General features: G+C 42.2%; 1 protein-coding gene across 2 annotated transcripts; it reads left to right on the top strand.

The window, feature by feature from the left end:
- The first annotated feature begins 6 nt into the window (after positions 1 to 6).
- Positions 7 to 7,434, top strand: LOC119366476 (exocyst complex component EXO70A1-like). Of its 2 annotated transcripts, XM_037632215.1 has the most exons (11): positions 8 to 404; positions 1,095 to 1,300; positions 1,391 to 1,636; positions 3,158 to 3,296; positions 3,370 to 3,582; positions 4,346 to 4,551; positions 5,087 to 5,287; positions 5,372 to 5,471; positions 5,972 to 6,081; positions 6,178 to 6,324; positions 6,896 to 7,434. In XM_037632215.1, exons 1-11 carry the CDS (start codon positions 168 to 170, stop codon positions 7,002 to 7,004), a joined length of 1,914 nt encoding a protein of 637 aa, XP_037488112.1. In that variant the 5' UTR covers positions 8 to 167; the 3' UTR covers positions 7,005 to 7,434. The 2 variants fall into 2 exon arrangements, with proteins under 2 accessions (XP_037488111.1, XP_037488112.1); XM_037632214.1 differs by having other exon boundaries at positions 7 to 404; positions 1,095 to 1,636.
- Positions 7,435 to 16,449: the final 9,015 nt, after the last annotated feature.

The following is a 16,449-nucleotide window of genomic DNA, read 5'->3' on the forward strand; positions in this document are numbered from 1 at the left end:
CGCTTCCTCCGCCAGCCCCGCCCCGCCCCGCTGTGCGCACCCAACCCACGGCCCCGGGATCGGATCCCCCGCCCCCAGATCCGCTCCGCTCCGCGCATCCGACCTACTCTAGCTTGCCCGCTCTGCTACAGAGGAGGGGCGCCGGAGCAGCGGGCGAGGGCGAGGGGATGGAGGGCCTGGCGCAGCGCGCGGCGCTGCTGCGGGAGTCGCTGGGGCGGAGCCAGGCGGCCACCGACGCCGTCGTCTCCATCCTCGGCTCCTTCGACAGCCGCCTCTCCGCGCTCGACGCCGCCATGCGCCCCATCCAGCTCCGCACCCACGCCGTCCGCACCGCCCACGAGAACATCGACCGCACCCTCCGCTCCGCCGACGTCATCCTCACCCAGTTCGACCGCACACGAGAGGTACTGTGCTACCAACAACCCCCATCGATCCCTCGCGCGCTCTCGGATCCCCATTGCATTCCGTTCCGTTGCTGCTGGAACTGTGGCCGGCAGGCGAGCGAGCGTGGGGAAAGTTTTGTGCTTGGTGGCGTGGTCAGCCCGCTCTACTAGTACTACATCTCAAGCTGTTGAGTAAAAGCAAGCTTAGCTTTGCTGCTAGCTAGTGCCACCTACCCAATCGTAGCTTCTGCTAGCTGAAATTGTCGATTTTTCCTTTTGATGGGAAATTTGATGTCATCAGGCAAGCCTCGAGGAAAACTAGCTACTTTTTGCTGTGATCAGTACATTCTGTTGTCCTACACCCGGGTGTGCAATCTTAAGTTTGCTGCTAGTGTCAGTTACCCAGTAAGCTTCTGCGTGGAATGGTGGTAAAATTAGTGTGCCCACCGGTATTTAGTTCAGAGATGAGCTAAATACCAGTGACCGCCGGTATTTACTCCAAGTAGAGACTATACCTTTTGGCAGCTGAAATCGTTGGACGTGGTTTTTTCATGGGCCTTAGTATTCCGTAAGCGAGTCTCCTGATAAATTAGCTACTCCTAGTATCTCTTTGGTGATATAATGCTATCTGTATGTATGGCAGAGAGCAAAAAGTTAGCTATTATCTTTTTAGTGATGTATATAATGCTGTCTATATATATGTATGTGCAGGCAGAGCGTGAAATACAGAAAGGTCCTAACGAGAACCTCCAGGGTTTCCTCGACGCCGTCGACCGGCTGCGCAGCATCGAGCGCTTTTTCAGCTCCAATAGGAGCTACAGCAGCAGCGACCGGGTGCTCAGCCACGTCAACGGCCTCCTCTCCAAGGCCCTGGTGAAGATGGAAGGTGAATTCCAGAACCAGTTGACTCAGCGCAGGTCCGTGTCTCATCATCCATTTAAATTGCTATTTTTGTCTCGACGTCGTCTAACTCTTGCATGGTGCGCGCACCCTCTTAAATGGTCCAGCAAACCAATGGAGCCTGACCGTCTTTTCGACTGCCTTCCGAGTACGCTTCGGCCATCGGCCGAGTCTCGGTCTGAAGGTGGGAAACACCCGCCAGGTGGCCCGCAATCCGATAACCATGAAACCGCGGAGGCTGCCGTATACAAGCCTCCTGCACTTATTGAGCCCAAGTTTGTTCCTTTGCTTGCTAAATTGGCACAGCAGCTGGTCCAAGCTGGATGCCAACAGCAATGTGCAGAAATATACAGGTAAGCGGAGCTAGACTGGTTATAATTCCCCTTTCTCGTTCATGCAAATAGGTACAATAGAAAACTTTTCACGTCATTGTGCGACGCGAAATGTAGCTCTACCTTTAGATATGCACTATATACTTTGGGTAAGGAAATAAACCGGGTAAATTCAATAGTTCACACAATAATAAATCATTCACGTTTAATGAATGCTGCTAATATGATATAGTCTTGCTTTTGGATTCAAGCGGTCAACAGAAATTTCAGAGGCAGCTGATAGTTCAAAGTTGTTTTAGACCATTTATAGAAACAAAATAATTATGAAAGGTTTGGGGTGATATAATGTTTTGGGGACAGGCAGCATTTATATGCATGTCTATAGTTACACAGATATGTCTGGCATTGATCGCAAGAAACTTCCTGATACGACAGTCATGGATAGGTATAAGGATAAATCCTTCCAAATTGGATAAGATAATTCTTACTATCTTCCTTTCTCTCAATTGAACAAGTAATTGGAAAATAAACAGAAAGTACAGAAATGAGTAATAAACCCTAGTATAGATTTGTACGATTCAATTCAACATTTTGTTAATTCGGGTTTGGTTGTGTCATAGTTCTTATGGCGGCGTTGAGCGAGCTTTGTGCCTCCGTTTAGTGCAATGACAGGTTAAGCGATGCCTAGGCGCGCTTAAGCGTTTTGTATGAACGCTGTACGGACAGGAACAAGGGTACCCGAAAAAACAATTTTCAAAGCATGTATAAATCACAAGCATGTTGGGGAGGAGAGACAAGGAGGAGCTAGATGTCAGGGAAGGGGAAGAAAGCTGGCAGCGGCGAGGTCGGGGAAGCCACTAGGCTCTAGCCTAGACGAGGAGGAGCCCGAGATTGGGGTAGAGGGGGAAGGACTGGTGGTGAGGTCGGGGAAGGGGAGCTCAAGGTCCAGCGGCGGGAAGATGGGTAGTGAGGTCGGGGGAGAAAGCCCCACATCTGGCGGCACAAGGTCGCCTTGCTCTCCTCTGTTTGTCCCACCCCGCTCTCCTTTGTCTAACCCTAGGTGTCCGAGCACTTTTTTCAACGTTTACCCCAAAAGTGAAGCAGTAGGCCTGCGCTCAGCGCTCCGCTAGGGGTACGCTCAATTTTCACTGCTTATAGTTGGAATTAGCTTTGCGTTCGATGAACTGCATTTATCATTTTATCCCTTATTAAGTGGTTCCAGTGAGAGTTATCGACTTTAACAAAAAAAAGGAAAATAGGTAATAGCATCTTTTTAATGACGAAATATTCTTGGCTTCCATGTTACCTTCAATGGCCAGGCACTTTACATCTCTAAATATTCTTGGCTTCCATGTTACCCCTCACAATTCATTAATATGTATTCTAAATCCTTGCCCCTGTAGAAAAAAAAACAGATATAATGTCGTGTTAAAGAACACAGAAATTACCAGAGTAAAATAAGATTTCAGCAATAGAACACTAGAAAGTTGCCTCCATTTCAGTCATTTTACTTTCTGAAACATATTCTCCTTTTATATGCAGCGAAGCTCGTGCTTCAGCTTTAGAGTCGAGTTTGAAGAACTTGGGTGTTGAGAAACTGAGTAAAGATGAAGTGCAGAAAATGCCTTGGGAGATTTTGGAGTCTAAAATAGGGAACTGGATTCATTTCATGCGAATTGCTGTAAGGGTCTTTTTCAAACCTACGAAGTGGCACTATAGGCCTTGCGTTTGTTGACACATTCTGCTTGAAACAGGTGAAACTTCTTTTCGCCGGGGAACGCCAGCTCTGTGACCAAGTTTTTGAATGTAGCCAATCTTTAAGGGATAAGTGCTTTTCTGCAATAACCAAGAACAGTTTGGCTACTCTACTCAGCTTTGGTGAGGCAATTGCTATGAGTAAAAGATCACCGGAGAAATTGTTTGTTCTTCTAGACATGTATGAGATAATGTGTGAACTTCAAACAGAGGTATATTTTTATTCAGACCATGGTTGTTTCACTGGCTAACGAGTGCACTTGTGTGCATAATGTCAATAACAACGGATGCCAAATATACAATGCATCTGTTTGTGGTTGACACAAATGCTTATTCCCTTGTGCCATCTTGAAAAGATTTCCTGCACTAACTGCCTTAACAGTTTGATTTGCTTTGGCTGGAGACATTTGAGCAATTATTGAATGCCACATATGGTTACGAAAAACAACAATTTCCATCTGCAACTATACAAATATGATAGTACTCATGTGTTACACTTTGATACCGTACTTCCATCATTGAAGTGTTGGGCCATTTGTATTTGAGTGTACCTTGGGCAATTCTCCCAGAATTGACCCCCTCCCCAGCTTCTCCCAGAATTGCCACTCCATTTTTTTTACAATTCCTAGCTAGTTAAGGTCTAATTAGCTAGGAATTGTAAAAAAAAATGGAGTGGCAATTCTGGGAGAAGCTGGGGAGGGGGTCAATTGTGGGAGAATTGCCCAAAAGAACTGGCCCTTCCATAATTGAATTGTTGGGCAATTTGTATTTAAGTATACGTTTTATGCATAAAATATGTTTTTCACCATGGCTTTGTTGTTCAGACTCTCTTATCTCTGATTTGATATCCATTTTAACTTGACAAATCTTGTAGGAAGGTTGTAGAGTTGTGTAAATTCAATGTGAATTTATTTTTATATATGGTGGTAAGCATGGAAGTAACTAAAAGATTCATCTTTTCAATTGACTGTCCAGATTGACACCATCTTTGTTGGAGAATCATGCTCTCAAATGCGTGACTCTGCACTCAGTCTGACAAAATGTTTAGCACAAACTGCACAGAAGACTTTCAGCGATTTCGAAGAAGCTGTCGAGAAGGATGCAACGAAGAATATTCATACTGATGGAACAGTTCATCCTTTGACAAGCTATGTGATTAACTATGTTAAATTTTTATTTGAGTAAGTGTCTAATCGCCTGCACTTTTTTTTTGGCAATTGCATAGGTGTATGGTCATACTTTTATGTGTTCTTTCTTAAAGTTTATCCACTGGGTTATGTTGATATTTGTGTTATGCACTTCGCTGCTGTTATATTTGGACCTTTGGTATATCCTTCTACTTCACCAAAAGAGAAAACAGACTTACATTTTTACAGCTGTTTCAGTAATCAGAACAGATAGATCTGCTTGTAGTTGTAGGTGAAACTTCATCTATTCCATTCTTGTAAAGGTGGTGTTGACACACTTCCAGTATTTCAGCTACTATCTCTGTTTCTAAATGTAAGACGTCTTGGCAGTTTAAATTGAACTGCCAAAACGTCTTATGTTTAGGAACAGAGGGTGTATTATTTAATGCCCTTCCAGGCTGTGTTGGTTCTAGTAGTAGTAACTCCCTATCCATGTTATCTTTCAACATGTCACTACTTGCTTCAGCTTCACAAAATAAAGGAACAACAGTAAGTAAATAATGACCTCAATCTGCTACTCTTTGTGCAGCTATCAATCAACTCTGAAACAGCTCTTCCAGGAATTCAAAAGGGAAGATGGATCTGGTTCTGAGCTGGCATCTGTGACCATGAGTATTATGCAAGCTTTACAAAATAATTTGGATGCAAAAGCAAAACAATACAAGGATCCTGCATTGATGCACATCTTTTTGATGAATAACATTCATTATATTGTTAAATCTGTCCGCAGGTATGCTCTTTATGAAATACAAAAAGTCATAATGAGTTTGTAAGAGTGTGAGTTTAGTCTAATGCTCTCTTTCCTTTCTTGCAGATCAGAAGCCAAGGATTTATTGGGCGATGACTGGATTCAAAGACATCGAAGGATTGTACAGCAAAATGCAAACCAATATAGAAGGGTTGCTTGGTCAAAGGTTCGTTGGCCAGAAATCTTCGATTAGAACTCATTGTCCCTATTTCTTTTGCATTTTGATACCATCTTGTTGAAGCCTTTTCAGCCTCGTAAATAAATGTTCTCACTAAGAACTGTGAGTCCAAATTAACACACTTGAAATAATGGCCTTAAACATACTAATATATAGGAGGAATCCAGAGATAATTAATGGCCTTAAACATACTAATAGTAATGCACTTCATAGCATGGAAAATGCGATTGACTTATTTGTTTTGCCGAGCCTTATTCTTTGTTGCTGAGGTATGATTGTGGGTAGGATTGTTGATTGATGTATATATTCAGAAGGAAATTTTTGTGGCTCGAGTGTATCACTAGCTTTGGTCACCACTATGTCTGTTAGCATGTAAAAGACGATAATACTGCTTAGAAACTGAAAGTACATTTGCAAGAAATTGTAAAAGTGTAGGTAGTAAATATTTATGTGCACTGCCTTATTTTAGTTCGTTCCAATGTTTGTAGGTGTTGCAATGCCTCTCTGGTCAAGGTTTGACTTCATCAGGTGGTAGTGGTCAAGTAGGAAGCGAAGGTGGCAATAGCAGTGGAGCTTCAAGAACAGCTGTGAAAGAGAGGTTTGCTCATATGCCCTGACTATTTCAGCTTACTTTACTATCATGATGGCCTATTATTCCATACTGAAACATTGTTTTCCCCCATGATGCTATCAGATTCAGGTCTTTCAATATGCAATTTGAAGAGATTTATCAAAAGCAGTGTGGCTGGTCTGTTCCAGATTCAGAGTTGCGCGAGTCACTGAGACTGGCTGTTGCAGAAATTCTGTTACCCGCGTACAGATCTTTCCAAAAGCGCTTCGGGTATTTTTCTTGACACATGACACCTCATGCTCATAAACAGTGAATTTCAATGCATCAACCCGAACCTGAGGATCGTAACACGCAACTTTCTTGTTCTATGCATTTTGTTCTGAACCTGGTGGCATTATCTTAAAAGCTAAGCTTGTGCCACATTTGTATATGGTATCTAGCTACAGTATTTTTTCTCTTTTATACCAGCATTATAATAAGCATAGTTAATCCATTTATTCTTATATCCTAATGCACTTGCCACTTGGCAGCCATTTAGGAGGCAAACTTACTGTATCTTTTGTGTGTATGTGTGTCAATTAGGCATTTAGACCTGAATCCCGAACTTGCAGGTTAGGCTAGTTTATATTTATTTGTGGTGAAAATTAACACCACATAATTTTTTGAGGGTTGGCTCATCACTATTTTCCGACATGTTTAATCTCGTGAAATAACTTTTCTTTTGGTGTTACTTTTGTTTATGAACATAGATGTCCCTGTTCCGTCTGAAGGTTGTGGCTCCTAGCTTCTAGTTCATGCGTAATTGTGTATGCGCTTATAAAATCTCTTTGTCGAATTGCAGGCCTCTCATCGAGAACAGCAAAGCGCCTGGGAAGTACGTCAAGCACACGCCCGAGCAGCTCGAGCTGTTTCTGGGCAACCTATTCGAGGGGAAACAAGAACGTCCATGATAGCCGCGTCGCTGCCCGCCGCTCTCTGTGAGGGTGCGACGGTGTTCCTGTAATTGGACCCTTGGTTTGTCCATGTATGTGACTGAGTCGAACTGCATCGGCCCTTGCCTCGGTGCACGGTCTTCTGTACAGAGTGTAAGGTCTAGCTGTATGTCTTGCCTTGCTTGTCGGAGTAGTAGGTGGTTTCGGTGTGCTGAGATTCTTTTTGTTCTTTTGGGGGGGATTGGAATGCTGAAATTCTTGTTAGCATGTTCGGTACCGGCGGTGTGCAGCAGTCCAGCGCCGACGTAGTTCGTCGGTGTTTCCCTGTTTGGCATTGTAGTTCTGCATAGTGGTAATAAAGTTGACCCAAGTGATCAGATCAGTGGCTCGGTTATGGATTGTTGTATTATAGTTCACCGCAGTGATGAGTTTGACCTATTTGTGCTTTTGCTCTGGTCTCCTTGTGACTTGTGGGTGTTGAAACTTTCTTCCTGGACTGGTTCAGACGAATTTGCATTGCTTTCTTTTGTCTACTGGAACAAGCCATGCTAGGACCCTTGTGGTGGAAGCAACCCTGATGGTTACGTCAGGGTGTTTTCATAGGAAATTTACTCATGTGCCACTACTCCCTCCTTACCAAATATTCACTCCGTCCCAAAATTCTTGTCTTAGATTTGTTTAAATACGGATGTGTCAAGTCACATACGTTTTAGTATTAGATACATCCGTATCTAGTGTCAAGTCACATTTTTGCAGTTATGGATGGCATGCTCTTTTTATTAAGGGAAAGCCGGCAAGGATAAAACTGTTACATATCTGCTAATTGCGCTAAAGTATAATCCGGAGGTTCTTGATGCCAGGCATTGGCATTTTCTCTAAAAAAGAAATGCGCAATCTTGTTGGCTTCCCCGGGGCAATGTTCAAACTTGACATTTGCAAAAACCCTACACAAGAAGGTGCACTGATATACCGCGGCACCTATCGAGTTGCCTCCTTCCATTGTTTCAACCACTTCCATGCAGTTGGATCGAACAATTAACCAAGTGGAGCTAGCCTCTGCTGACGCTCAAAAATGACATGATCGCGAAGAGTGGCTCGAGTCTATAATGGAATGAGGCTAAAATTATGAGTCCATGTCACCATTTGATGGCCCTCTTCAAGATGATGGAATTAAATATAAAGAGGGGCCAAAACGGAGCTCAAGTGCAAAAGGTATGGCAATTTTGGAGATACCCGTGTTAACATCAGATTAGAAAATAGCATGAAATCTGATTAAGATGACCTCGGATGAAAAAGTCTTCAACAGCAAAGTTCTTCGTCTCGTCGAAACGGACGATTTTGATATAAAAATCGTCCCCATCCAAGGTCGTATGCAAAAGTTACAGGCAAAACCGTGCGCTGCAACAGTGTTTGGCCGGATCATTCGGGCCGGGATCGGAATCATCCGGGTAATTGAAGCACAAAGATACCAGAAGGTTGGAGCTGAAGCCGGATGATCTGGGTACAGTCCCGGATGATCCGGATGGAGGCCGGACAGTCCGGGTAGAAGTCCGGACGTCTGGCCAGTTGTTTCTGCTACAGACTTTAGAAAACGGCCCGAAACACCCTCAAGATGGCCTCATATCAAAACGTGTTCAACAGCAAAGTTGTGCGTCTCGTCGAGGCGGTTGATTTTTATATAAAAATCATCTTATTCCGAGTTCGTATGCAAAATTTACAGCCCGATTAGTGGTCTGCTGTCAGAAATCTGGGCTTGGCCGGATCATCCGGGCCTAGAGCCGGACATCCGGGCCGAAGGTCGTGAGAAGTCCGAATTTGGTTAGATTTTAATGATTTGGACGGCAAGACAAGTCCTTTTCTTGTACGGGAAGTTCACCCGCCTCTTATATAGACAAGAGGTGACGGCCGATTGAACAACACACAATCGAACAAATCTACCTACATCTTTTACCTTTACTTTTACCTTCTCCCTTGTTCTTCTTCTTCCTCGTTCTTCGTTCGTTCTTATTCATTGCAGGGCGGCGAACCTCGAGGCCCTAGGGGCGATCAGGTCGACCTAGGGCAACCCATAGCCGCCGCGCGCCCTGACGGGGTCCCTCCCGGGTGCGCGGGGTTTCGGGTCTTCAAAAGCGCCTGCCGGATTGTCTTGCATACCGCGCTTCCGGTGGGTCTCCTTCGACGTGAGCTGCGGTGCATCACCCTCGGCGTTGGAGGTACACAGTGACGTGTTCGTATGCGAACACACTTTTTGGCAACTCCACTGGGGACGAAGTTTTGAACGGTCTCCGGCCCGTTCTTGCTACGAAGAGATCGTCATCTAGGGTTTGCAATCTACAAAGGTAATATGAACACCCAATTCCCCTTTGTAGATGCAAATAATTCATATGTCGTTGCTAGGTCGCCTAATGAGCATAATGTATCGGCTAGCCCTAGTTTTATCAATCATGCATCTAATTATGTGCAAGGGTCGATGCAAAATAATCTTCATGCTTCAAATTCTTATGATTTTAGTAACGTACAACATATGTGTCCAAACTCTCATGCATCGGCAACCCCAGAAATCCATATGCCGATGAACAACATGATGCATTTGGTTAATCAATTTGAAACACCTCATGTTAAAATTTCCAATAGCATACAAGAAAGTGTTTCACCTTTTTATTCATTGGCAACTAATTTGCAATATGCGAATCCAAACTCACCGATGGATGGGAGAATTGGCCATGCTACTACTAGTTATTCGGCCAGTTACTCTCAACCGTCATATGCTACACCTCATGTTAGTAATTTTTCGGTACCATACACAACTGTAGATGCTCATAATTCGGCTTCACACCTTTCTGGTTATAGCCGAATAAATGTAAATTTTACTGGAGCGGTTGTGCCCAATATTGTAGAAGATGAGGTAGTGGTGGCTGCATTGAAGAGTTTAGCCCAAAATAAGAGAATTAGTGCTCTTTGCCTTGAACAACATGAAAATGAGCTATTTCCTGATTATGCCGCAATAAAAGATAGAGTTTTGCAAGAAGATGAATCTTTGCCAATTGATAAAATTGGCGAGCAAAAGTATGGTCTTACAACAATGCATATGCCTTCACCTAGTACTACATCATATTATACACCCCCTACACTATTGCAAAATTTCGGCAACACCCGTGTGTCATTGCCGAAAGAATCTAAAAGCATTGGGGGGCAATCATATCCTGAATGGGCTGAAATTGAGAAAAAGCTTAAAGCCAACTTTACCGCTCGCCGCCAGAAACAAATAGAAAAAGAATTGGCTCAGATAAAAGAAGCATTGCCAATTGGTAGTATCAATGAAAAGAAGGATGATTCGGAACTTGAAAGTGCTTCGGTCGAATCAAGTAGTATATATTTCGAATCCATCAAATCCAAAGAGGCAAGCATTATTGAGAAAGGGCATGGCAAGCATAGCAAAACAACCATGCTTGATTTTTCTGAAGTTAATGAAACCTACTTCCTGCCCTATGAGTTCCGTGCCATTGACAAGCCTCAAGGACAAGAACAAGTAGCCAAACAAAGTTCGACTGACATGGATCTTCAAAGCAATGATGCACGGAATCAAGAAAAAGATGATGACAAGGTGTTGGGGAGCCATCCAAAGATGGAGCAAAATGTTCTTCAAGTGGCACCACCATCATGCTCTCCCAACATATTTGAAGAGGTATGCATAGCGAGTAATTTACCTATATTCAGATTTGGTCAGAACTTTATTGTTGATGCATCTATTGGAAAAATCCTCATAAGTAATTTAGAAAGACCAATGAAGAAGGGTAATTTACTTGTTAGCAATAAAATTGTTACAGAACATATCGGTCAACCCATTGCGCAATTTATCAAGACCGATAATGACTTATTGTTACAGCCAAAGCTTTCCGCGTTTCTTTGTCTAAAGTTCATATCTAGTTGGGTAGCTTTGCTTATTTTGTACTTGGCTTGCACTTGGTCTCAACTGAGACATGTATGTTCTAAATATCTTCATTTCAGAAATTTAAAGCCAAGGTTAAAATCTTTTGGGAAAACCGATGCTAGTATAGTTTCTTATTTAAGGACATCGAAAAATGAATGCGAAAGAGAATTCATAGCCGAATGGGAAGATGCCAAATCTGAACCATTCGTTTGCTTAACTCCAAAGCCGTTCTCACAAAAAGATCGGCTAGAAAACAAAAGGTATACCTTCGATTCAAGCATGTGTGATCAAATATTTGATTTGTTGCTAAAAAATAATTACATAAGAATTCTTGATCACCATGTCAAGCCATCAATCCAAGGACGAATGTATTGTAAGTTGCATGATTCGTTCAAGTATAGTTTTGAGGATTGCAATATGTTTCGTCAAATAGTTAAATCGGCCATTGAAAAAGGACGATTGAAGTTTGTTGAAACGCCAAGAGATGACCAGTCTATTCCGATTGGTCCCAATGGCAAAAAGTTTTTGCATCGGCTGATGGAAGCCGATACATTTAAAGAGAAGGTAAAAACTACATGCGATGAGATCAAGCTTTCAAGTAAAGAAGTTTTTGATGAGCATAATGAATATAATCTTGAGGGTGAGAATTCCATCGAAGCTACAATGGAGACGCCAAGGACTGGGGGGCAGCAAGCAAATCCAATGATCGATGAAAGCAAACCAAAAGAAAACAAAGGCCGAAATAAGCGCAAGTGTAAGAGATCAAAGATCACCTTCGCTGAACTATTGGATAAATATCAAAAGAAGAGTGGAGAGAAGAATACTTATCGGCCGAATCATGCAAAGAAACCAAGATCACCCCCAAGGCGCAAATATAAGGATCGATATTGGCAAAGTGAGAATTTATATGCAACATATTCATATCCTTATTTTGGGCCGCCAATGCCAATGCTGTGGATGCCTCCCTATGCTCATGTAGATCCATATCTATCATGAGACATGTATGATACAAGTGCACATTCTCCATCTTATTTTAGACCATTTCACCAATATTATGCAGCTCCGAGAAAAACAACATTTGAATAATCACATGTTAAAGACCGTTTCAATCATAAGGAATCGGTCCGGAGCTCAAGGAAGAAGAAAGAGGTAGTCAAACAAGTTTACCGCGTTAAAAGAGATGGTCGTAAGAGTGCTACTTCAGATTTGATCTCAAATGAAAAAGAACCAATTAAAGTATTGACATTGGCTACCACAGACAATGAGATGAAGCAATCAATTGTTAAGAGTCAAAGTGCCAAATCTGAAGAAAAGAAGTTGAGAGTGCACAAGGTCAAAAAAGAATTGCCATTGGTCAAAACAAAATCACAGCCGAGATGCCCACTCGGCTTATCATATTGGCAAAAGAAGGAATTACAAAATCTTAGTGCACAAGAGCTGAGAAAGAGGAACATGGCATGGGTTCCCAAGAGGATCAATCAAAACAAAAACGATGTGCATGCTTCAATTGCAACAAGTACAATAAAAGTGAAGAAAGAGAAGGATAGAAGCAACAAACAATTAAGCCGAAGGCGTGCATCACACCATCATAATCTTCGGTTAGCACATCATCCATTTTCTTCAAAAATGCCATTGATGCCTTTGCCATGGAATTCATCCACAGGTATGATCAGTTACCCTCCATGGACTTATTTTGATCCATGGATGCAAAATAATTTTCTGTATGATGACAAAGTACTACCAAATCACTATACATTTGGTTGTTACATTTTTGTTGCTAAGACAAAGGGGCCGAAATATTTTATTGCTATTTTATTTGTTAATTTCGGCTATACATGTTTTAATGGATGAATTCTACATGAACCTCATGGTAATGGCCAATACTTAACTATCGTCCTAAGAAACTATCTGATCATGGCAGGTGTGGAATTCTAACATCGTCCTTATTTCAATTGGAATCGAGACAAGGTACACGTTAAGTGATATTAGCCTTGTCTCTCTAGTACTATGGAGATTATATTTTGATGGTTCAATTTGTAGCAATGACCAAAGTATTGGTGTTGTTTATTTATCTCCATATGGATCTAGTTTGTGAAGCCTCATACTGCTTAAGATATTTTTGCACAATGATCAAAGACGAATATGCATTGTTATTCCGATTGGAGCTTTGCCTTGCTATAGGTGCTATACATATTGAGGCTTCCGGTGATTCGTTATTAGTAGTGCAACAAATATTCAAGGGTTATCAATGTTTTGACGAATCACTTATAGTTTATCTTGAGGTATGTCTAGATGCAAAATTTACCTTGGGTTGCTATAAAATTGTTCATATTTCTAGACATGACAATTCGAAAGAGTTGGCACAGCAAGCATCCGGCTACTATGTTAATCATGGTGTGTTGCATTTCTATCAATAGCCGATGCTTAGTCTCGTCAAAATAGGTAAGGCCAAACCGAAGTCCACCGCTTCGGCCACTAATGAATCTTATGCAAGCGAAAATAAGGATTGGAGAAAGTTTATTGTTGATTATCTGCAAAATCCTAGCAAAAGGGTGAATAATATGGTTCCGAGGATGACCTTGAGATACATATCTATGGAACTTTATCATTGGATTGTTAATGAAGTTGAGAATGTTTCACCCAAGTTTACATCAAGGATTCAAACAAATAATGGTCGATATATATTTATTGCCCTAAGCACATGCAAAGTGGCCGATGGAGTGTTGACATCGTCTTTAGAATCAAAACGGTACAAGTTATTTTTCGGCATGCTACCTTTGCCGAAAAACAGGGGGGCATGTGTTGACGCTCAAAAATGGCATCATCGCGAAGAGTGGCTTGAGTCTATAATGGGATGAGGCTAAAATTATGAGTCCATGTCACCATTTGATGACCCTCTTCAAGATGATCGAATTAAATATGAAGAGAGACCAAAACGGAGCTCAAGTGCAAAAGATATGACAATTTTGGAGATACCCGTGTTAACATCAGATTAGAAAATAGCATGAAACCTGATTAAGATAACCTCGGATGAAAACGTCTTCAACATCAAAGTTCTTGGTCTCATCGAAACGAACGATTTTGATATAAAAATCGTCCCCATCCGAGGTCGTATGCAAAAGTTACAGGCAAAATCGTGCACTGCAACAATGTTTGGCCGGATCATCCGGGCCGGGATCCGGATCATCCGGGTAATTGAAGCACAAAGACACCAGAAGGTTGGAGCTGAAGCCGGATGATCTGGGTACATTCCCGGATGATTCGGATGGAGGCCGGACAGTCCGGGTAGAAGTCCAGGCGTGTGGGCAGTTGTTTCTGCTACAGACTTTAGAAAACGGCCCGAAACACCCTCAAGATGGCCTCATATCAAAAAGTATTCAACTGCAAAGTTGTGCTTCTCGTCGAGGCGGTTGATTTTCATATAAAAATCATTTTATTCCGAGTTCGTATGCAAAAGTTACAGCCCGATTAGTGGACTGCAGTCAGAAATCTGGGCTTGGCCGGATCATCCGGGCCTAGAGCCGGACATCCGGGCCGGAGGTCGTGAGAAGTCCGAATTTGGTTAGATTTTAATGATTTGGACCACAAGTCAAGTCTTTTTCTTATACGGAAAGTCCATCCGCCTCTTATATAGACAAGAGGTGACGGCCGATTGAACAACATACAATCGAACAAATCTACCTACATATTTTACCTTTACTTTTACCTTCTCCCTTGTTCTTCTTCTTCCTCGTTCTTTGTTCGTTCTTCTTCATCGCAGGGCGGCGAACTTCGAGGCCCTAGGGCGATCAGGTCGACCTAGGGCAAACCATAGCTGCCGCGCGCCCTGACGGGGTCCCTCCCGGGTGCGCGGGGTTTCGGGTCTTCAAAAGCGCCTGCCGGATTGTCTTGCGTACCACGCTTTCGGTGGGTCTCCTACGACGTGAGCTGCGGTGCATCACCCTCGGCGTTGGAGGTACACGATGACGTGTTCGTGTGCGAACAGCCTCACACGATGATGAAAGTGAAAGACCACCCCTCAATGCATGGGCACCGGCCGAAACTGCTTCCTCCGAATATTGAGATACAACGATTCTTTGCTGCAATAAAGTTACCTTGATCATCCTTTCGTACCCCTTGTTCATCAGCTGGATAGAAGGCTGCGTCCACGTTCAACATCACGTAATCCTCGGGCGGTTTCTTCCATCCGTGTCTCAAAATTCCACGCCTGGATTTCTTTGATCTAGCGTAATTCAAACATATGGCCAAAATGGACTTGGCAGAACGGACAAGAGTTTGAATTTGCTCACCATGTGTAGCATGCCGTCCCTCCAACCGCACGTATCAACATGTGACCCCTACGAGTCCCTTCCAACACGTACCAACATGCTCGACTTTGCTTGACATTATTCTTCGATGCTCACTCCGTCCCATAATGTAGTACCTGCAGATTTCTTAGAAAGTCAAACTTTGCGAACTTTGATCAAGTTTAGGAACAAAATTGCCTATATCTAATATATAAATATGTCTTATTGTTAATATTTTTTTATGAAATGTCTTTTATGTATCTAATGATATGTATTTGGTATTCCAATAAATAGTAAATATAGATAATTTTCTCGATGAAATTGGTCAAAGTGTATAAAGTTTGACTTTGTAAAAATAAAGTATAGGTATACTTAATAATATATGATTAATCAGATGCAGAGACAAATGTTTTTCAAACTTTTTTTTGGCAATGCCGCCGAATGCGATCGGTCCTTGTGACTGCGTGATCTCTCTGAGTCTCTGTAGAGTACGGTCTTTGTCTGGGTTTTCTGTGTGCTGAAATTCAATTTTTACAGATGGAATGCTGAAATTCTTGTTAGCCAATTTCGGCGCCAGCACCCTGCAGCAATCTGCCGTGGGCGTAGAAAGCCAGTGTTTCCTGTTCTGCTTAGTGAAAATCAGCTGACCAGAGTGATCAATGGCTCAGTTATGGATTGTGTTAGAGTTGACCGCAGCGATGAGTTGTCGGTCCTTTTTGTTTACTAGTACTACTACTTGTCACATCCCTAGTTCTAGTATGCTCAAGGCTAGCTAGTCATGTGTGCATCATGTTTCAATTTCATCCAAATTTGAAATGGGGATTTGTGAAACCCTCAGAAATCATTTTTGGAAGGACCCAAATAAAAATTGCTTCAAAAAGTTCAAGAAAATCTTCATGTTGTTCTCTGAAAATATTGGACAGAGATAAAAATCAAACCAATATTTTTAGAAGCTTCTAAGTATTTATTTTGGCCACTTGGATTAATTCAGTAATTATTTTGCCTTGGATATATATATATATATATATATATATATATATATATATATATATATATATATCCGGTATATATATATAGGCGTTTTGGCTCCTAGGTGCATATGCACCCATTGTCGAAATACACATTTTGAAAAGTTGAAAAATTCGGAACAAAAATTCCGCATGTATATCCGGTATATATATATATATATATCCGGACATTTTATGTGCATTCATAAGGTTTCGGTGAAAAACGACATTTTTTATAG

Source organism: Triticum dicoccoides, chromosome 2B, assembly GCF_002162155.2.
Source record: "Triticum dicoccoides isolate Atlit2015 ecotype Zavitan chromosome 2B, WEW_v2.0, whole genome shotgun sequence".
NCBI lineage: Eukaryota > Viridiplantae > Streptophyta > Magnoliopsida > Poales > Poaceae > Triticum > Triticum dicoccoides.

What these genes read in the sequence shown, in the direction of transcription:
- LOC119366476 (XM_037632214.1), top strand. Translation starts at nt 168, where the DNA reads ATGGAGGGCCTGGCGCAGCGCGCGGCGCTGCTGCGGGAGTCGCTGGGG. An exon ending in ATTGTTAAATCTGTCCGCAG is followed by an intron (nt 5,288 to 5,371) that starts GTATGCTCTTTA and finishes CCTTTCTTGCAG; the next exon opens with ATCAGAAGCCAAGGATTTAT. An exon ending in GAAGGGTTGCTTGGTCAAAG is followed by an intron (nt 5,472 to 5,971) that starts GTTCGTTGGCCA and finishes CAATGTTTGTAG; the next exon opens with GTGTTGCAATGCCTCTCTGG.